A 22,131-nucleotide genomic window follows, 5' to 3' on the forward strand; every position below is an offset into this window, starting at 1 on the left:
TCCAGAGCAGAACTAGCATAGTGATCATCTCATTACTTTCCACAATATCCAGACAGTTTCTAGACAACTCTTCCTTTTTTTAAGCAAACATAAGGGATTTTCTTGTCTTTTTGGCTTGTTGTCTTGGTCTTCTTTTGACCATTTGAGTGTTGTGTTGTTTTTTTATCCTCCTGGTTATGTCTGTATATCAAGCTGTTGTGCCGTTAGATTTTGAATGAACTTGTTTGCAATGAAGAAAAAATTTGTTTTTAGGGATAGAAAATCATTTAAAGGTAGCAGCTACCCAAACATTTCTCTGATTTTCTCGGCTGCCATCTTTTTAGCCCCGTCAGTAATTAGTTTCTCAAATGGCGGACAATAGAAAATATGTCAGTGGATAACAAGAAAGAAAGAAAAAGGGGAACACAATGAAGAGGTGATCAGGAAATTTCCCAAGCTGACAGGATTTTTAAACCACTGTTTAAGAACTGTTTTAAAAACCAGAACATGTTTTATTTTTTTACAGGGAACCGCAGGTTCAAAGGTAAAATAACTTGGACACGATGAAAGATTACATGTTGTGGTTTTACCAACAACTTGATCAGAAATGATGTGCAGACTGTAGATTCTGCCTCTCTGGCTGTGGAGCCGTCAGGGGAACAGATTCATTCAGATTAATTTCACACAACTGGGTTCAGGTGAGAATCAGATGTTGGACGTCAGAGCGAGGGTCAATGTCCAGATATCAGAGAAGCAGCAGAGATCCGTCACAGACAAGGAGGAGATAATCCCAGGGTATGAACTAGGCCGATCACAAGGAGACAAACGAGAGCAGGAAGAACCTCTGGACTGCTGCTGGTACCAGACGGTCCATAATCTGGCAGGGAGGCAGAGACCAGAGAGAGATTATGTAGTGCTGCACTCAGGTGAACCAGAGAGACAATAGGCAAGACACAGGTGGGCTGAATGAGGCTGACTGAAGCAGAAAGACATGCAGGAAGAGCCTGGAGGCATGAAAACAGAAATAAATCCTATGACAACAACTTGAGTCATTACTAGAGGTGTATTTTTATAACTTCAGAATTAAAAACAAAACTTTCCAGCAGTGTTGTTTTCGTTAACGATGATGAAATATTTCATTTACGCCCCTATTTTCCTGATGATAATGAGACGATGACGAGATAAACGTGGCTCTTGGATGACTAAAACATGATGAGACTTGTGAGTTTTCGTTGACAAGACCAGACGAAAATGTAAGTGGATGTTTTGTCAGACGTTCAAAATGACTTTTCTGCCTACTGTCCATGTAAAATTTCAGTCAAAAGCTAAGAAGTATCAGCAGTGCCACTCCACCCATTTTGGACACGCCCACCACCACCATCTTGAGATGATTAATTCATTGATGGACCATAAGGGTCACAGTACTTTCTAAAGGAAACCATGAAAGGATCTGTGGACTTATTTTTATTATGATCCATCTGAAAGAAAATCCAAATGTACTGAAGAGGGAGACGGCGGTAAATGTGGCCACAACTAGATGGGAAAATATCAGTAATCTGAACTGGCACCTGAAGGCTCACCACGCTGATATTATTTCAAAGGTAAGAATAGAATAATCTTTATTTTGTCATAGCAATTGTTCCATCAAAATTTTCCTCTGCGTTTAACCCATCCCTTATAGAGAGCAGTGGGCTGCCATTGTGCGGCGTCCGGGGAGCATTCAGGGGCTAAACCCCAGATTCCACATCCTCCGTTCCTGCTCAGAACTGCTCCGCCGATGGATGCGCGCTCCGTCGTTCCGTGAAATTACGGAACCCGGTCCGTCTGGCTCCGACCGGGTCAAGTTCCACAATTTAAATTGTAGCAAACAGGAAAAAGAACCCCAAACAACATCCGGTTAGTCAAAGTTAAATAGAGTAAATAGAGAACGTTACCACATATTAAGTACATTTGTTTTATATTCACAACAAAGTAACCATTTTATTTAAATATTGGATGCAAACCACACCTTTTGCTCCAAATAAGAAGGCAGATTTGTCATTTAAACATTCAATTTGAAATGTGGGAATCCTCTTCAAAGTATCACATCTTGCTTTTAATTACAATGGCAAAAAATCAACGGCTGAACTTATCACTGTATTATGACCTATTTCTTGGTGGTACCTGGATGAACATTATGTCTTATCATATTACGACATACTGTGAGAAGAAAGTTGAATATAATCACCCAACAGCTTGGTGTTCATAATTGCACAAGAATAAGAACTGTTTTCTTAAAACCATAGAACATATTGTGGATCTCACCGAACACGACACACACTTAACTCGTGGTGCAAAATTCTCTCCATCTAACTCTGCTCCTCCAGCACCTCTGATATAGACTAATGACAGACTAATGAGCAGATCTAATCTGATGCAGCTGTTAGTTTTTGGGAATGAAAATTTCCAGGTTTATTCCATAATTTGTTCCCTCTGCTTGAGCTAAAACAGGGACTGTTACTGACCACCACAATGTTTTTTCTTGATTTCGTTTAGTGTTTCTTAAATCCAGAAAGTTGCCACTTAGAATGACGGTAGTTGCCTGTGATCTGCTTTTTTAAACAAAATTAAACAACTGAATGAACTTCCTCTGAGACTGGTGATTTCATAATTTATGCCAGGGGTTGTAAAACGGCTCTTTGAAGAAACCTGTATAATATGAGCTACAACAACAGTTAATTTCCCTTTGGGATGAATAAAGTATTTTTAAATTGAATTGAACGGCAAAGTCGACCTGGGTCTGTAGATCTTAGTATAACTATCCTGCTCTCCTTGTGCTTGTGGCAGGCAGGGCAATTTGCTTCACTGTCACCTTAGGTTGTCCTTTTCCATCTCTAAGTGTTTCTGCCACAGCTTCCATGCCCTCATTGATCATTTCCTAGTCGGGGCTTTTGTGTTTTCCTAACATCCACTGTACCCAGTGAACTCTCGTATGCTCGCTGCTGCGTTGTAAGAGACTGTTAGCAGCCATGTAGTTCACTCATACTGTCCCCTCAGTTCATTTTTTCTCCTTCCTACCATCAGATCCAGGCTTGGTTGAAGTTCTTATGTTTGGTGTCATAAATGTCTCTTTATAAGTCCAATTGATTCAGAATATATAAGGCAGACTGGCCTTACACCTGACAGGAGTTAAAAGGAAAATGTGTGCTTCTGTCCATTCATCTTTAAATGTGATTTTTATCACATTCTTCTGTGAGCAAGCATAAGCTCCCCAACTAGTAACTTAGCAGCTATTAACAGAAATGTTAACAGCGCCACAGACCAGTACATTGACAGCTGGATGCGGAGCTTCAGGCGCTATAGCTTCAGCCATCAGTGGACACAACTGGTACCGTACCGAATAGAGAGAGACCGAGTGGAGCGGAGCAGCACCACCTAAACAGAGCCAGTGGAAAAGGGTCATTAGTAACCAGTGTTCAAGGACCCCATAGCTGCTTCTTCTTTGTTGTTTTCTGGTGGTTGGCATAGAGCAGTGTGGTGCATTACTGCCACCAGCTGGCTTGGAGTGTGGACCAGAATGTCGCTGATCCATATAGCTGCCCGTTGCGCCGGTTCAAACGTCAGACGCAGTAGCAGGCAGGAATAAAATGTCTATGTCTTCGTAGTAAATGAGAAAATGCTTTGCAGTCCAGACAAAACGCTGTCTGGGTCCGGGTTTGGACCGGGTTTTGGGGACCGCTGCAGTAAACTATTCCGACTAACAGTGCTATCTACCACCAAGTCCACAACGCTCCCTGGCTTCTTTTTGGCCCAGTAGTTATTTTATTGAGTCATTTATTTTTTTCTGTATATATTCTTAATTATAGCAGGATTGGTCCTCCATACATCAACAGTACAGATACAGGGCTTGACATTAACATGCGCCAACCCGCCAAATGCGGGTGAATTTTATCAGTGGCGGGTAACAGCCATTCCGACTAGCCACTTTGGCGGGTTGAATTATGTATACAGTTTTTAATTGTAGTTTTCTCAAATGGGATCCGAAATAACAAGCAAGTTGAAATGCGACACTACGACACTACAACTCCCATGAGCGGTGGGGGCGGTAATGTTTCTACTTTGTTCACCGCCAGTGTTGCCAATCCTGCTTATTATAAGTGACTTTGGGCTTGTTTTTCTCTAAAGTCACTTGCAAATCTCGTGGGTTGCGGTTTTGTGGGCTTGTTTTTGAACGTGAAGTTTGGGCTTGGTATTCTTTCCGAGTGAAACCCCTTAATTATCTGCCAGCTCCCACAATAAAGCAAAACACAGGTGGTAGATAGTTTGTCCTTTCCACGTCATTGTATCCTGGTTATAGCTCCCAACACAGCTGACGGAACACCCCGAACACACTCACGCTAGAGCCCAGAGTGACGGAACCGAGTGATGAGACAGCGTCAGAATGAGATGCAGTAAATGGGGAAAATATGGGAAACATTTTAATACATAGTGGGAGAAAGAGAGCGCACTGCAAGACTGGATCTGACCTGAGATTAATATGTGCTCACCATGCCTTTTCTTTTAAACAGACATTAAAGAAAGTTTTTTCTTGACTGTTTATTGTCATTTTGTTAGGAATGCAAAATGCACTTTTCGTTTGATCAGTTGTTATTCAAAATCTTAAGTTATTCAAACTGTTTATGGTAAAAGTGTTAATAATAATTTTGCTGTTGCTTTTGTATAATGCCATAATAAATGTATACATTTATGCTGTTTACAAGCGCCTATGTTTTACACAATGATGTAAAGCCAGTTGTTCTTCTTTTAGGCTTGTTTTGATAGAGCTGGTTGCTTGTTTCTCTCACGAGACCTGGCAACATTGATCACTGCACATTTTCATATAAAACAGAACCTTGCCTGAGCTAAATACTTGATAATGACCTGAAGTGGTAAACATTTTATGTAGTCTTGATATGATTGTGTAAAAGGGTCATTTACATTTACAAATGTTGTAAATCTAGTTAAAGTAAACTTTAGCATGCTATAGTCAGCTTCAATCATATTAAACAAATTCTCAACAACAAACTTGTGGCTGGTGAAAATGCAGAGTGGCTAGTAACTTTGGAAAACCACTAGCCTCAGTGGCTGGTGAACAAAAAAGTTAATGTCAAGCCCTGCTGACATACATAAATACAGATACAGTAAAATTCAGCTTTTGTATGACTGGCTTTAAAGACCTGTTTGTCAATAAGGTGCACTTTAAAATTACTTTAAAAGAAAGGTGATTATTATTTATTTGTTTTAATTTTTATGTTTAAGTTCATGGCAATCCATCAACTAAAAATATAACTTATTGTAATTAATACAAAGTAAAAATGATTTGACAAGATAATCGTTAATTTCCTCCTAGTTCTTTACAAAATTAGTAAATTCAATCAGTTTCTGGTTCTGTTCATTTTTATTTTCAGCTGTTGGTTGTTGTTTTTTGTTGTTGTTATTTTTTGCTTCATCAGTTTCAATTCAGTTCAATGGATCCATCAGAAAAACCTCCATCTAATCTATTTATTGTGAGGCAGGCGACGGTCTGAGACAAAATGAGGATTTTAAACAGGTTTTATCCATATGAGCTTCTGGACCAGGACTGATCCTGTTGAGCTGCTGCAGTTTTTACAGCTTCTAGTTGTTGATGTTTCATCTCTGCTTACTGACCACATCTTCATGAACATGAGAACTCATGGAGGATTTCTATCTTCGTTTGTCTCATTTCACATTCAGTGTAGTTTGGAGAACAACTCCAAGAGCAAAGCTCAGGCATCAGCAATAACTTTGTGGAGAAAAATAATGTCCTCATCATCTCATTGAAGCATCATGGTGATGGGAACCTGTGCAGCTGGTAAGGTGTGGCTGCTGATAAACTCTCCAGATCAAGTCAAACATGACCAAACCTCCACGTTTCCTTCACGTCTCTGGCATCTAACTGACAATGTCCTCTGGTTGGTGTTGGGATATAATGTGCAGCAAATGTTTTCAAGAAACAAACAGGAAGAAATAAGATTTATTGCAACATCATGTTCTGGTCAGAGCTCTGAGGTCAACATCTCAGCCACTGCTGGAAGTCCCAGCCTCTAAATGAGAAACAAGAGGTGGTCATAATGTTTTTGTCACTGCTTCTATATTTTATGATTTATTTCTTGTCTTGGCATTTCAGGCATGAAGAAGCAGGTTGTCTACATTTGCTCTACAGAAAGGAGACCTGGAGATGGATCTTAGTTGAATTGATTTTATTAAATCAGGACTGCATCTGGCATCAAAACAGAGAGGTCACATCACTGAACTAGGAACCGGTGTTTATATGACCTTTAACCTTTAGGATTATTCTTGGTTGCTGCATCTAAATGATGGAACGTTCTGCCTCTCCATATCAGAGGTGCTCAGACCCTGGAAAATGTTCAATCTTTGCTGAAGACCCACTTCTTTGCTGTGTTTCTTTCACCCTGTGGACAACAGTTTGGAAAAGCAGAAACTTCCTTTGCAAATGAGCTTCATAGATAAATTTGACCTCTGACCTAAAACTGAACCATAAAGACATCTACAACTAAAGACTTTAGTATTTTAAATCAAAGAAAATACACAGAGAATCCAGCTTTGATTAGTTTTTCAAACCAGTAAAATCTGTTACTTCATCTTTAAATCCGTCACTCAGACAGAGAAGCTCAGAGGAAAAAATACCAGTTTCTGTTTGGACTGGTTTTAAGACGACAGTAGTTTACCACCAGTAAACCTGACAAACAGACCTGAGTTTGGATACAAACTGTTGGAGCCATCCATTTGGTCGCAGCTCAACAGACGTTGCAGCACTGACATCACTGGAAGTATAAACCGGCTGAGATGCAGTGTCTCGGGGCCATTTCTGGTGAGACAAGAGCTCGCAGGCGAACTTTTGCTCCACATGGCCATTCCCAGAAGAGCTTGAAATCTGTCTGATATGAGAAGATCAGAGGATTTATTTACCGATCGAAGACCGCGCCACAACCGGCGCAGGTGAAAACCTACAGAGATTCTATGTCCAAGGAGAAGAGTTTCCTCCTTGTGTATGCAGTTGACTAAAGGTTCTTCATATTTTCCCCTCGTGGACGGATGAGAAGTTACCGTTTTGTTTTTCTTAATGCGATCACGGATGCGTGATCTCCCCCCTCCTTTTCTTCAGACCTGACTCCTCCTCAACTGGTGGAGAGAAGAAATCAACTTCAAAGTAATTTCGTTCTTTTCATAGTAAACCGGATAGGTGCATTTAGAGGTCTGGGCAGGATGAGGCAGTTATGGTGATGTAGGATCACCAGCAGTTAATCTAGGGTATTAACTTGTTGCATGCTATACTGATTGAATTATGTTATGCTGAGCTGTGTTTTGATTTAGTGCGCAAGCGCTGCTGAATCATGTGTGGTTAATGTTTTGTCTGGCTCATCCCAAATCAGCCAGGAGTTAGAAGTTGGACTTTTAAAAGTTTTTCATTAAAGGCAGCTGCGGTCTGGGCCTCGCCCGACTACTCTTTGTTCCAGTTTTATTGCTGGAAATTTTCCACTGGGTTCCCGCCTCAAGAGTTTTATGACCCTTTGTCAAGATTTGGGGCGATCAGCTGGTTGTGGCTAAAGGTGCATGGCCCCACCGTTTCATCAGCTGATCGCTGCGATCGAGACATCAACACGACAGGAGGATTTCTTTCCATTTAACCCAAATTACACATTTTGTCCATTAACTGCTGATTTGATCTTCATAGACACTGAATGCATATATATATTTTTCTTTTATTATTATTGTTAGGTAGTCATTGTTATTCCCTTTGTGTAGCTTCAATAAATTTTCTTATATAATTAAGAGAAGCGTTTGTGTTTATTTCGTGCAAGAGTGATTTATCTGTCAAGACAAGGTCGAAGTTCCCCCACCTTCGGTGAAGCGGTTGAATAAACAGTGACAATTTGTGGTTTTGATTATTAATTTGTAATTATTAAAGAGCTTTGAGCCCATAATCACAACACCAGAGGATATCTCTGATTTCTATTCGTAAGTAATGATTTTTGGTTAAGAAATTAATATATTTCAAATTATTATTTTAAATTATGATTCTTGATGAATATTAATTAATCAATAATAATATTCCTTACAATATATGGCGTCCCTGGGTGGGCCTTAAAATGACAGATATCACTGTTGCACGAAGTTACACATTTGTGATATCCTGGAAACTCTGTTGTGAGATTTGATAAAATTTTTTAGTTGTAAGCTGGAGGATGTATCTTGACTAATATTGGCTCAATTCTACTGCAGAGAAGTAATAATATACTCCTAATAGTAATAATAGTTTTTCTAAGGTGCTTTTGTGGACGCAAGGTGGACGTTTTGTGTAGTTTATGGTGAAATTCAACGTAAATTGCCAGCTTGTCAAAGCAACTCCTGCTGGCTTAGAGCTGTAGCACAGTCAGCTTGTTCCCAGAGCAACCAAAAATTCCTGGCACAGTAGGAGGCATCCTACTATCTGCCGTTGGTATAACTACAGCTACAACTAACACTCTCCCAGTCAGGGAGGAAGCAACACTACGGTCTGATGGCCATTGAGTGAATTACAGTTGCAACAGGATTTTCTCCGCTGCAGACAGGCGTTTAGGGCCACCTTGTGGTCACTAGTGAGAATTACAGTTGCTGCCACAGAAATTAACTAATTTGATTAGTTTTATTAACACAGGCAGATAATCCCATCACCGATGATCAAAAAGACATAGCTTGAGCTAAAATCAAGTTATTGATCATTCATTGCCACTTCTGCTCTGAAATGTATGCATCTTTGCTGGGTTTTCTTGTGTGTGTGAAGCGTGTTTTAACCAGACTCGCATAACTAACTTTAGTTGTCAAACTTGGTAGGTCCTGCAAGAAAGTAAATAACCCATAGTATGCATCACTAATATTCAATTGAAGCTAAGAATAGCGTTGGAATGTTTTAGTTTATTTATCCCACTTTTAAAATTTTATTTTAAAATTTGGGTTTTGTTTCAAAACATTTTTTTTTTGTGTTGCTGCTAATTGATTTTAGCGATCATTCAAAACTAAACAGCTTAGTCTGTTTGTGTTACTGCTAATTGTAACTACTGGTAATTTTAGTGGTCATTCATAGCTGAACAGCTTTGTTTGTTGTTGTGCATTTTGGCCAAAGATGGAGAAAACATCCCAGACTGCAGCTGGAGATGTGAGTCAGGAGGGCCCCACAGAAATGCAGGCACAGGAAGCAATTGGAGCTTTGATTACAGTGGTCTTCTAGTAGACCCATGAACAATACCTGGCGGTTGACTCACTAGAAGTAAATGGTTCAGGTTTTAGGGGCGAGCAACCTTCATACTTGACTTGCAGGACCCAGCTCTGCAATCCCTCATCTCCGTCAAGGCGACATGAGCGCCATCTCGGGGACGCGGGTGGTTCATGCCGCCATCAACCGCTGCCCAGGACCCAATTCCCGGGAGCTCAGGGCCAACCATTGTACCATGAGCAGCCTCCAGTGCCTCCCCCATGGGTGAAGCGTGATGCCCTGACACACAAGGGATGCAGCAGGAGTGAACCTTCACATGATGACTCAGATGGGCCAGCACCAATCCCTGAGAGTGGATCGTGCACACGCCAACTTGAGTCTCTTGCCCAAGGCATAGAGCGTTTTGACCCTAATAATGAGGAATCGAACATTGATGATTATCTTAGGGAAGTTGAACGCTGCCTTTTAGACCTGTGCTGCCCATCAGCACAAGAAAAATTGAAGCTCATCTGGAAGACAACATCCAGGAGCGTCCATATTTTCATGGAGAGCCTGCCCCCTGCAGTCCGAGACCATTATTCAACCCTCTGCGAAGCTTTAAGGGAAGAATATTCTGTGTACATGGACCGGGCCTCCACAGCACTTGGTGCTTTTGTTATCCAGCAAAATAAAAGCGAAGCACCCAGAGAGTATGACCAGCGCCTGAGAGCCGCTTACTTCCAAGGTGGTAATGCTCCTGGCATAGAGGAGGAACATGCTTTTAAATCTCTGTTCCTCCACAACCTTCATGAAAGCGCACGTTACGACGTCACTATGTACTGTAAAACAAAAACCCTCACCATACAAGAGATCCGTAAACACGCTCAGATGGCGTGGGAAACAAGTGCAAGCCCTACTAATGGATCAGAAGGTGAGGTTAGAGTTTTACGGGTCCACACAGATGAAGACAGTGGTGCGTTAGAAGGCAGAGAAATGCCTTCAAACAGACCCATGTTAAGAACAGGTTAAAGGAACAATTTATGTTCAGTCAGCTGGACCGGGGGGGTGGTGGTACTGAGTACCAACCACAGTCGAAATTGCTGGACCACTTCCGGTCGAACAGACGACCTGACCATCATGTGAGGTCCAAAGGTAAGCCTGACGGTAAAGGTTGGAGTCAACATGCAGGATGGAACCCGGGGAGAGAGATGGAGGTGGCCGTCCGTAAGATTCTGACAGAAGCAGTGCGCCAGGCATGCGCCCAACCTCCACCATCGTTAGAGGCAGCTGACCATCCGGTGAAACCGGATCCAAAACCCCTGCCAGCACGACTAGGCATGTACCCAGTCTCCACAGCCATCAGAGGCTACCTGATCAGATGGAGAGACAAACCTGGGAATCTCCAAGAACCCCTTGGGACCTCTCCAGGAGAAACACCACAAACCATTTCTCCAAGGTTCTTAGGTAAACTGAACCAAAATGAACATACAGGTTACCTATACTATCTCACCAGTATAGGAGGACATGTCAAACTGAGGTTCCATTTTAAAACAGGATCAGAGATCAGCCTGATGTTCTCGGTCTTGTTTGAGGAGGTGAGTAGAGCCATGCTCTCCCTCAGTAAACCATTTCAGGCTGAAGCTTGTGATGCCAGCATCACCAGCTGGGTGGAGATGGACATCACACTCAAAGACATGACTCTGGTGCACCCCATCTATATGTGCACATTAAACACAGAGCTTTTTCTTGGTGGCCAGGACTTACTGGACAGGCTGGCCCCACTCATTGAATGCCACCAGGACCAACTCTGGGTCCAGGCAGAGGTGCCAAACCCACTGGGTGCAAGCAGCGAACGATCCGTTGTGACCAACCAGGTCACCAGCTTAGAGGAGCCCAAATAACCTCTCAGGCCCTCGTCAGAGCCGGTCATGGGCACCTCTGAGACACAGCTGCACCCAGCAACCCAGAAAACTCTTCCCAGATGCACTCATGCATCATTTCCTCACTCTTTAAAGAACCCAGGTATGAAACCTCACAACCCCAAAGTGGTGGAAGATGTACACCTGGAAAACATGTTCATACCAGAAGTGCTTGTAGCTTTCTGGCTAGAGAAATTGTCAACTGGTAGAGAGCTGTATGATCGCATGTGCCAAAAAGATCCTCTTTTAACTGAGGCACAACATAGCCACACACTCCTCTTAGCAGACAGGCTCTGCCCTCTCCTCAAGACAGCCAGAGTGTGCACCTCCAGTGTGCAGATTGGCATCAAACAGCTCTCCCATGCTGTGGACATTGTTCCAACAGACCAAAGGGGGGTCAAATTAGCCTATGCCCATTACTCTCCTGTAGGGGGCCATAGGAGCTGCAAAGCCACACTCCACACCCTACAAACAGATGGCGTACTGGCCTACAACGTCTCACGACACTCAGGTCTACATCCAAGGATGCTTAATTGTTTGCCAGTTTCAGCCATCCCAGCCAACCAGTCAACCTCCGCTTCAGCGAAGGGGGGTTACATTACTTTGGTTCCACCTTCAGACCAACTGGGTCGAACCAGCTCCAAAATTAGCAGGAGGTAACAAATTTCTCCTAACTGTGACATGCAGCTTCATTAAGTCAGTACCAAATGACGCTGTCATCCCAGCTGCTGCTCTTTTTCTGAACCAGATGAAGTTCTACATCGAACTCTCCTCCCCAAGAACAGAGCACATTTTGTCCATAAACTGCTGGTTTGATCTTCATAGACACTGAATGCATATATATATATATTTATTTTATTATTATTGTTAGGTAGTCATTTTTATTCCCTTTGTGTAGAATAGTGCTTGTTAGTTAGGTGAAGGTTTTTGGACCAGAATAATGGTATATCAGGATTATTTGGCTTCAATAAATCTTCATATATATAATTAAGAGAAGCATTTGTGTTTATTTCGTGCAAGAGTAATTTATCTGTCAAAACAAGGTCGAAGTTCCTCCACCTTCGGTGAAGTGGTTGAATAAACAGTGACAATTTGTGGTTTTGGTTAATAATTTGTAATTATTAAAGAGCTTTGAGCCCATAATCACAACACCAGAGGATATCTCTGATTTCTATTCGTAAGTAATGATTTTTGGTTAAGAAATTAATATTTTTCAAATTATTATTTTAAATTATGATTCTTGATTAATATTAATTAATCAATAATCATATTCCTTACAATAAAACTAACAAACTCAAACCTGTTTCCAGGACGACTGGAGGAAGAGAATCTATGCAGTCAACAACAGGTCTATGGAGGCCCTGAAGGTTTTAACAAAAGTTCTGATGTTCCTGAAGAACGATGCTCTGAAAACCATCAACGTTCATCCAGCATGTGGAAAGTTCACAGCCTCTGACTTCACCTGGGTGTTGACTGTTCCTGCCGACTGGAAGGATTTTCCTAAAGGGTTCATGATAGAAGCTGCTATTCAGGTAACATCATGTTTTTAAAGAGGACAGCAGCTCTGAGATGTTCAGAAGATTCAGACTTTTCATTTCTCTTCCAGGCTGGTCTTGTAACAGAAGACACTAAAGGCAAACTGATGTTGGTTCTGGAACCAGAAGCAGCTTTGACCTGGTGTTTGAAGCTTCCATCTGATGGTTTCTTCACACAGAACTACAGCAGAGACTCACAGGATCCATCTCCAGGACCAACAGATGCTGGTACCAGCTGTAATGGTACTGTGTGGATCTATAAAGTCTGTCATACAATTTGGTCAGCAGTGGTTCTGACCTTAAAATTCTACCATAGAGCCCATTTTGGTCCTGTTTGTCTTTCTAATTGTTGGATCATGAACTCTGACCTTAACTAAGGATTTAAACCTCCTCATCAAGGCCAGACTTTATTGTAAGATAAGATTGACTTTATTGATCTCACATTGGAGAAATGAAAGTGGTTTTAGTGGCGTTTCCATTGTTTGTTAAACCAAACATTCAACATCAAAGATCAACAAGCCTCGACTTCACTGTGGCTGCATTTTTCACGCAGGCAAAAGAAGTCGATTTCCGACTTTGAAAGGTTGCCGTTTACGGTTTATTTATCCAGTTTGGCAAGAAATGAACAAAGATCGATTTTTGTTTGTCTCCTGCTCTGGTAAAAAAACCATAGGCCCACCCCAGTGCATGCTGGTCCTATACCAGTTCCTTTACTTATAGGAAATAGCCCCAGAGTTCATCCTAGCTGACGAACAAAAACAGCTAACAAAACAAAACAAGTATTTAAATAATCATTAACATACAAATAACTCCCATAAATAACCCAAAAAAGAAACACAAAATAACCACCGCTAACTTTAACGATATTCAAAGTTATAAAGACCAAATAGCTCCAACTGTGGTCTTGATCAGTAGATCTCCAGGTTTGCTCCAGGTTTTAGACTTTGCTGGTTTTTACTCTCCATTATCTGACCATTTCAGAGGAATTTATCTTTGTTTCTTAAGCTTAACTCTGACCAGCAGAAAAAGCCCCTAAACTTGAAATGTTCATCAATGATAATCAATAACCTGCTTCTGATAAAATACCAAACATAACAGTTTGATACAGAACCTATTTTAGCTCCAAAGAGCCATTAGCTGAAAACTTGGCATCCAGAAGATGATCAGTTGAAGGATGATGGATTGTTGAGGTCTTAGAGACATGATTTCCAGATACTGGAAAGATCCTGAAGATCCTGAAGATCAGGCCTCAACAGGCTTCATGTGGACACGTCCACTTTGCTGGACTCAGGCCTCAGGGCTTCATCACCAGAAGTAACATCTCCACCTCTAACACTGAATCATGACACCTTCAGCATCAGTTCTACTCTAATATCTGTCAAAGACGCGTCTCTCAGACAGAAAAGACTCTCACTGTCCATTTTTATTGCTGTTGGTGACCTTCTAAGATGGTCTGAGGGAGCTGCTTTGACACAAGGTCATCACTGATCTGGAAACTTCTCCAGAGATTTCCAGCATCACAAACTATGGAGGCAGAGACGGTGATAAATGAACCGGCCTAAAAACCTCCAGCTGAGCCTGAAGCTACAACCCCTACAAGAATGATGGAATCAGCAGTTTCTGAGGATGTTCATTCAGTTGTTTCATTTTGTCGAACAAAAGCAGATCAGAGATGATTAAAAACTACATTCATTCTAAGTGGCAACTTTCTGGCTTTAAGAAACACTAAAAGAAAGAACATTTTTTCAAACAGTCGACAAGAGAAGGCGTCATCGCAGGAGCTACGGGGGTCAAGTGAACCGGCAGAAATACGCGGTCACGCCAGCTGACGTTAGCTCTGTCTTAAAGATTAGCTTCGTGGAAACAAGGTGCATTATGGTAATAGAGCAAACCAGACGCCGATCCAGGCAACGGTTGAGAAATTAAGAGGAAAACAAAAAAGTAACCTTCAGAACATTTATATTAATGACTTATTTATTTACAACCTTCACATACATGTTTAATATATATAAAAAAAACAATAATAATCATTTTACTGCAGAGTTTTAGAGAAATAAGAGGTCAAAGAACCTCAAAATGCTTATCCTGTATATACTTTTGTGTCACTTTCAATAATTTATTTCTACAAAATTATGAGAAGTGACAACATTCTCTTCAGATTATGTTAAAGGGTCATCGGTACTATAACCAGAATTAATATTTCATCATTTCAATGTAGATTTCTGGAGAAAAACACAACTACCCAAACAAAGTACCCTAAATACTCCCTTTTGGTGATGTCTCTGAGGTCCAACATCTGACACAGTGGTGGTCAGTGGATTATAGGAGGTCCAGGAAGACTGAACATGCTCTTCTCTATGTATACTGTGGGAGGTGGTGGAGCTGTGGACAGCATAAAGTTCAAGAACATCCACATCTCCTCTGATGTCTCCTGGACTGGAAACACCTCCCACCTGTTGAAGAAGGTACAACAACAGCTCTTCTTCCTCAGGAAATAAAATGGACCGTTTTCTCTCCTCAGCTGCTTACAGATGTCTGCAGGTCCACGGTGGAAAGCATCCTGTGTCTCAGCAGGACAGTGTGGTGTGGGAAGTGCACAGGAGAGGAAGGAAGTATCACGGGGGGTGAGGACAGCACACAGGATTATGGGATGCCGTCTGCCCGACATGGACTCTGGACTCGGCGGTTCCGAGCCTGCAACGAGGACACACGTTTTCTGCCGCCTGGGCGGTGCGGAGATGCAGGGGAAACCGTATCTGATGGGGAAACGCGAAAACCGACGTAACACCAGCCGCTACGTTACCAGCGCCAGCCCATCATTAATCAGATCAGTAGCTGGTTCAGAATGGGTATGGCCTCCTGCAACAAGGAAGCAGCCACCGCTGGGTTCACAATAGTATTAATTTTGGCACTGATGCTGCACCATACTTACTGCGTCCCTAGTGAAAAATCCTCCTTTCTTCTGTCGTAGCATTTACAGTCAAAGCTTCTGAAATCATCATCCTCGTCTTGGATTAACGTCAGCTGGAAACTAGGATTTCTTTTTAAAATGGCAGCTGCTTTCAGTAGCCATGTGCTTCCTGCAGGCATGCTGGTTATTGGTCGACACGCAAACTAATCCGCTATAGGAATGAGGTCTGGGATTTACCCTGCAGATACAGCCGGCTGGGTTTTATGCTGAAAACAGGCGGAGTTTAAACATACGATTTACCGTTTTAAAACTGGCCTTTAGAGCACTGAGTGGTTACTTCATAACTTCAACTTGCACATTTTGGAATAAAACGAAAATCACTATTTTCTCAGAAATGGTTTTTGCTCTTTTTCTCCATTTGCGCTCGGCCGACATGCTCCTACTTTTTGCAAATGGCTTCATTCAATCCAAGCGCTTCACTTCACTTGGATTGAATGATGCCATTTGCAAAAAGAGTTTTACTTTTTTAACCTTCTTCCAAGATGGCGATGTGTGAACGGTCGCCAGTTACAGCAGCTCTGTCTTCTTTCTTCTTATGTTTCCTATTTTTATGTGTTTTTAGTTTTAGATCCTTGTTTTTCTTTAGTGGATTCGTAAGACTGTACAAAAAGGCGTACGGAAGGCCTTCCCTCGCCATGGTAATATTCAGATTTATCATGTTTTTGGGACTATTTGAAAATGCGCTGGGGAACCCTCACAACTTCAAGCGGGCTCCCATTACCTATACACAGGACCAGCTCCTAGGACTATGTGGCCATCCCTCCTGCACGCAGAAAAACCGGAGATCCCAGCCGACATCAGAAGGAAAAGGAGACGAGGTAAAGCCAGAATGCAAAAAGAGAGAAAGGTTCAAGTTAAACTTCTCCTGCCCTCCATAATTATGGGAAATGTCAGCTCCACCTCCAACAAAACTGCTGAGCTGGCTGCACTGATGCGATACGGAGACAATAAAGAGAGTAGCATCTTATGCTTTAGAGTCATAGCTGAATGAAAACATGGGAATGAAAAGTGGTGTAAAGAAACACGTGAAGGAGCAAGTATGAACTCTGGACTGAGAATTGCTTATAGTTGGGATGAGGACGTACCTCTAGAGAGAGTTTGGACATGTAGTTATGACTTTAACTACGCCTCCCCTCAAATGTTCTCCCACATTCACACAGTAGGTGAAATGTCACACTAGGAACAACAAGACGCTGGATCTAATGTATGAGAATGTAAAAGACGCTTACACCTCCGCCCCACTCCCCCGCTTGGGAGATTGGACCATAATCTAACCCGTCTGACCCCACAATACAAACCCATAGTTAAAAGGGAGAAAGCTGTTAAAAGCTCTGTGAAGGTGTGGACTGAGGAGGCTGATGAGACACTACAGGACTGCTTCCAAGCCACTGACTGAAATATGCTGTGCGACTCTTATGGGGATGATATTGATGGCCTGACTGGGGCGGAGTTGGGTCTACATGCGACGTGAATAGACTGCTGCTCACTGATTGGCTGTGGGACCAGGAGAAATGAGAAGGTTGTAGTGCAGGAAAAGTTAATTAAATGCAAGAGTGACTACAATAATATTAAGGGACCACAATGGCCGCAGTGGATCAAATCGAAATATAATTTAATTATTTACAAATCATAAACCAGCCTGAAGGCTGAAAGAAAAGAAAAATAACACATCATCTTTCTGAATTACATGCAGGCAGAGCGCTGTATTTAATAACATCCTAAACCAGCTGATCACACATAAAATCTGCTGTTCAGACGGACAAACATTTCCTCCAAAACACACAAAACCACCATGAAACAGCGGGTTTGGTTCAGAAACTTATTGACGGTTTCAGAGCTGGATCTACAATATGGGCCAACTGGGCAGGTGCCCAGGTGCCCTTGGGCAGAGAGGGGCCCTTGGGCAAAGAGGGGCCCTTTGTGCCAGCAGATTTTTTTCCCCTGGCAGCATTAAAACAGCCCACACAGGGCTTGGCACTCAATTTGTAATCATCCAATCAGAACAAAATAAAAGTTGTTTATAAAACTGAACTCTTATGATTGTCTCTTTTATGTCAGTTTTTAGACCTGACAGGTAATGATTGACAGCAGGGGCGATGCTCTGTGATGATTGGCTAATGAGAACTATAGGTGTTTATACCGTACTGGTCCTAGATCAGATTTTCTAAGAACAAGTTGAGATTACAACTGTGTTTTTAATTTGTAGCTGATCCATGTTCAGATAGGTTGAATCTTTGAGTGGAACTGTTGGGAAATTTATCGTGATCGTTTTGGTAGCAATAAAAAGCCCAGCGGGCTGCAAAGAGAAAAAAGAAAAGAGAAAAGGAAGAGAAAGAGAAAGAAGAAGAGAAAGAAAAATGTTGCACCAATAAGTAGCTTTTTCAAAAAAGCTAGAAATGAGGAGGAGGATTTGGAGCTAGCCAACGTTAGCTTGACCTGAGCTAACGATAGCTAACATTATGGAAGAACCTGAAGAAGCCAGAGACGCCGGTGAGCAAACAGAACAGGTTGAGGCCACCTGAAGTACCATCATCTCTGAAGACCCTGCACTATGGGGATCAATTACAGAAACCATCCGGGAGGAAATTCTTCTCTAAGGGATTTCAGACTTTCAGAATCGGGCGGCTAAATATCCAGCATCGCGGCGGGGAAAAGAGGCCAGAGGAAAGACGATGATTCACCGACCCGACGCCTTTACATTGGTGAAACTATTCCATGGGAATGGATTGTATATTCACCGTCCACCAGAGACATTTATTGCTTTGTTTGCAACGTTTTATCAATAAACTGTAACGCATTAGTTGCCTGGTTTAGTGATTGGAAACATCCAGAGAGAATAACGGAAAACGACATGAACGGTTAGACATGGCGGCAAACATCGGGGCTCTGTGGATGTTTCTCTTGGAGACAGATTGAAGCAGGAGGTCAGTAATGGAAGGATGTATTGAGGCGGGTTGTTGCTGTGATTAAATTTCTGATTTAAAGGAGGCTTCATTTCCGGGGAGGTCATGAACTTTTGGGATCTCCACACAATGGTAATTACCTGGGAATCCTCGAGCTGGTAGCACAGTTTGACCCATTTTTAATGGAACATTTGCAGAAGTATGATCAGAAGAGTCGTGGCAAGACTTCATGTTTGTCATCAACTATCTGTGAGAAATTTATTAGTTTAATGGGTGAGAAAACAAAGCAAGCCATTGCTACAGAACTACAGCAAGCTAAGTATTTCTCTATTATAGTAGACTCTACATCTGACATGTCTCACGTGGTCCAGCTAACTTTTATGTTCTAATTTGTGAGTGAGAAAGGAGAAGTGGTTGAGCGATTTATCGCATTCGAACCTATTTACAGTCGCCATGGGTCAAGTCTGGCCGACTGTGTGATCAAGATGGTCCGTGACTTGGGGCTGGATCTCTCCAACTGCTGTGGCCAGGCGTATAACAATGCATCAAACGTGTCAGGGAAATATTGTGGGTTGCAAGCTCAACTCAAGAAGAACAACCCCCTAATGAATTACATTCTGTGTGCAGCACATTCTTTGAATTTGGTCGGTGTGAACTGTGTTGAAAATAGCTGTCTGGGAGCAAGGCAGTTTTTTGACTTACTTCAAGCACTATATGCTTTTTGCTCTGCTTCCACCCACCGATGGAATAAGGTGTTCACTGCCGACATCTCAATGACGCTAAAATACCTCTCCTGTACAAGGTGGAGCTGCCGAGAAGACTCCACAAGAGCTCTTTGTGAGAATTAGGCTAAAATAACAGAGGCCTTAAAGATGTTAACGTCTGACAAGACCGCGCTCATGACTATATTTTGGGAAACTGTGCTGCACCGATTCAAGCTGACAGGCAACGGCTTGCAAAAGTGAGATATGGACTTAATGACTCCTGTGCGCCCTTTGGAGTCGCTGCACACTTATGTTGCATCACTAAGAGGACAATATGCTGACTTTGAGACATCTGCCCGGGCTGTGTGACACAGACCTACCAGTCGAGACCCATCGACCTTTGACGATGAGACTGTGAGGGAGAGATGATTAATTGGAATGTATGTACCTGACTTTCGTGAAGTGCCTTGAGACAACATGTGTTGTGAATTGGCGCTATATAAATAAACTGAATTGAATTGAATTCATTACTAGAGGCCTTTATTTTTCAAGTTTTGACAGTAGCCAGACATTCGTCAAAGGTTGCCGGGATGTACCCGGGATGGCCGAATCGAGGACTATAGCCTCGATATATATGGAGGTGTGATTAACCCCTAAACCACCAGCGCCATGCCAGGTGTTAGTTTTTAGGAATGAAAATTTCCATAATTTTTTCTGTGTTCGAGCTAAAACAGTGACTGTTACTGACTACCAGTTTTCTTCCTGATTTCTTTTAGTGTTTCTTAAAGCCAGAAAGTTGCCACTTTGTGTCACGTCTGTGATCTACTTTTTTAGACTAAATTAAACAACTGAATGAACTTCCTGCAGGACAGGTGATTCCATCATTTCTACCAGGGGTTGTACCATTGAACGTTTTTCATAGAATCACTCAGTGAGGTTTCTGTGTTTGTTTAGATCCACCAGGAAGTCAGGTGGCAGTACACTTTGAGAAGGAACCAGAAGAAACCAAAGTCCTGCTGGAGACCCAAAACAGAGACGGGAAACGGTACCTTGTTGTGGACTGTGGAGGTAACTGTTACACACGGTTATTCAAATGTTTATCAAGATACGAGTTTTAAAATCTTTGTGTTCAAACATCAAGAGAACCAATAAATGTGGATTGATGTCATCTTTTTGATTAATGTTGCTGAATGTGAGTTTGAATGTGCAATAAGTTGATTTCCGACATTTATCCTTTATTCTGTTTTATTCTCTTCCTCTTTGTCAAAAGATATTTATATTAACATCGCTGTTTATGAAGTCCTGGAAGGAGGAACCTTGAAGAAGCTGCAGGAGGCCCCTATAAACTTTCTAGGGGGACGAACTGTGGACAGAAAGTTCAAACAGTTCCTGGAAGAAATTTTCTCTGATGGAGTCTGGAAAGAATATGAAGAAAACTTCTCCAGTGAGGTTCAGAAAATGATGTATGATTTTATCCGTCTCAAACAGGTGGATGAAGATGTTCAGATCAGCTGCCCATTTAGCCTGGGAATGTGGGCTCAGAGAAAGAAAAAGATTGAAACGTTCTTTGTCTCGGTGGAAGGAGCTTCCTGGGATGAAGGAGTCATCAGAATCTCCAGAGAGAAACTGAGATCTTTCTTTGATGAGAGTCTGCAGGGCATCACCAAGAGTCTCAGAGAAGAATTACAGAAAGATCTCAACATTGGGTCTATTGTGTTAGTGGGGGGCTTTGCTGAGAGCCAGATACTACGTCAGCACATCACTGATCAGTTTGGACCTCAGTATAAAGTTCTGTGTCCTCTTAGACCCCAGGAAGCCGTCCTGAAAGGAGCTGTAGAGCTGGGAAGAAACCCAAAGTTGGTGTCGTCTCAGAAAAAAGGCCCAGCTTGCTTGAATTGGTTTTCATGAGATTTATTTTTCTATTTTTGTAACTATGATCTGGTTCTGATTGCAGTATTTGGGAAAGGAGGTGAGAGTAAAGGTTTTATTTGCTTTTTGGTACCAGTAGAGTAACTACTACTAATAATACTAATAATAGTGATGATGATAGGGATTTCTAAGATACGTCATTTGTCATTAAATTTAACAAACTGATAGAAACAAGAAACTTTAAATTCTTAATGAATTAACAATAAGGTTCTGACAATGATCCAAACTGTAGATCTTCTCTGTAAATGAGGTTAAAATGTGTCAACATGTAGTTTTAGTTCCTGATTTATGGTCCTGGAGATGAAATATTTTGATTCACTCTGTGGTAAATCTGTGTATTCTTTTATAATTAACTGATTATGGGTATAAATAACTTTATTGACCGAGCTGCTGGTCTAATTATTAAAAATAAATGAAGGAGAAAAAGATCAAATACTTTAAAACGTATCAAACTTCTGATCCAGTATCTCTAATACAGTGATGTGTTACATATCATGTGTATGAGGCTTTAATTTAGAAATCCCACATGAAAGACAAATAAAATATAGTTAGATGATTTATAGACACTGAACTTCTAATCAGGACAGAAATCATCCTTGACTGAGTTCACTCGTCTTCACAGCTTTTCTGATCGATTTGTCGGTAAAACGACGAAACGTAATCATGTCAATGTTGTTACTTTATTTTTAATCAACAGCTCCTAGAAAATAAATAAATACAAATTGAACCTGGTCTTGTGAGGTTTTTTTGCACAGTTTCGTGTTGTTTGTCTTTTCCAACTTGTGTCATGTTCACTTTAACCTGACAGACATCAACCAGCCACCAAACACTGTTTTCCAACACGTCATGTTTATTTCTACTTTTTTATTACTGATATAAAACAATGGATGCTCACTCAGCTGGACACGAAAAGTCAGGCTTCCTGAATAGATGAGAGTGTAGCTTATTTTTCTGGTAAA

At 41.6% G+C, this 22,131-nt stretch overlaps 2 protein-coding genes across 2 annotated transcripts in view; both read left to right on the top strand.

The window, feature by feature from the left end:
• The window catches only part of LOC124870895, a 40,288-nt gene extending 31,833 nt beyond the window's left edge, over positions 1–8,455 (top strand). The window contains exon 7 of the mRNA XM_047369719.1: positions 8,435–8,455. Coding sequence (XP_047225675.1) covers positions 8,435–8,455 — 21 coding nt within the window. The remainder of the gene's footprint in view (positions 1–8,434) is intronic.
• A 3,993-nt stretch (positions 8,456–12,448) lies between these two features.
• LOC124871641 (heat shock 70 kDa protein 12A-like) lies at positions 12,449–21,899 on the top strand. Its single transcript, XM_047371101.1, has 4 exons — positions 12,449–12,662; positions 12,737–12,908; positions 20,198–20,311; positions 20,514–21,899. The coding sequence occupies exons 1-4, from the start codon at positions 12,483–12,485 to the stop codon at positions 21,149–21,151; spliced, it is 1,104 nt and encodes a 367-aa protein (XP_047227057.1). The 5' UTR covers positions 12,449–12,482; the 3' UTR covers positions 21,152–21,899.
• The last annotated feature ends 232 nt before the right edge of the window (positions 21,900–22,131 follow it).

The sequence above is a fragment of the Girardinichthys multiradiatus genome, chromosome 7, assembly GCF_021462225.1.
Source record: "Girardinichthys multiradiatus isolate DD_20200921_A chromosome 7, DD_fGirMul_XY1, whole genome shotgun sequence".
Taxonomy (NCBI): domain Eukaryota; kingdom Metazoa; phylum Chordata; class Actinopteri; order Cyprinodontiformes; family Goodeidae; genus Girardinichthys; species Girardinichthys multiradiatus.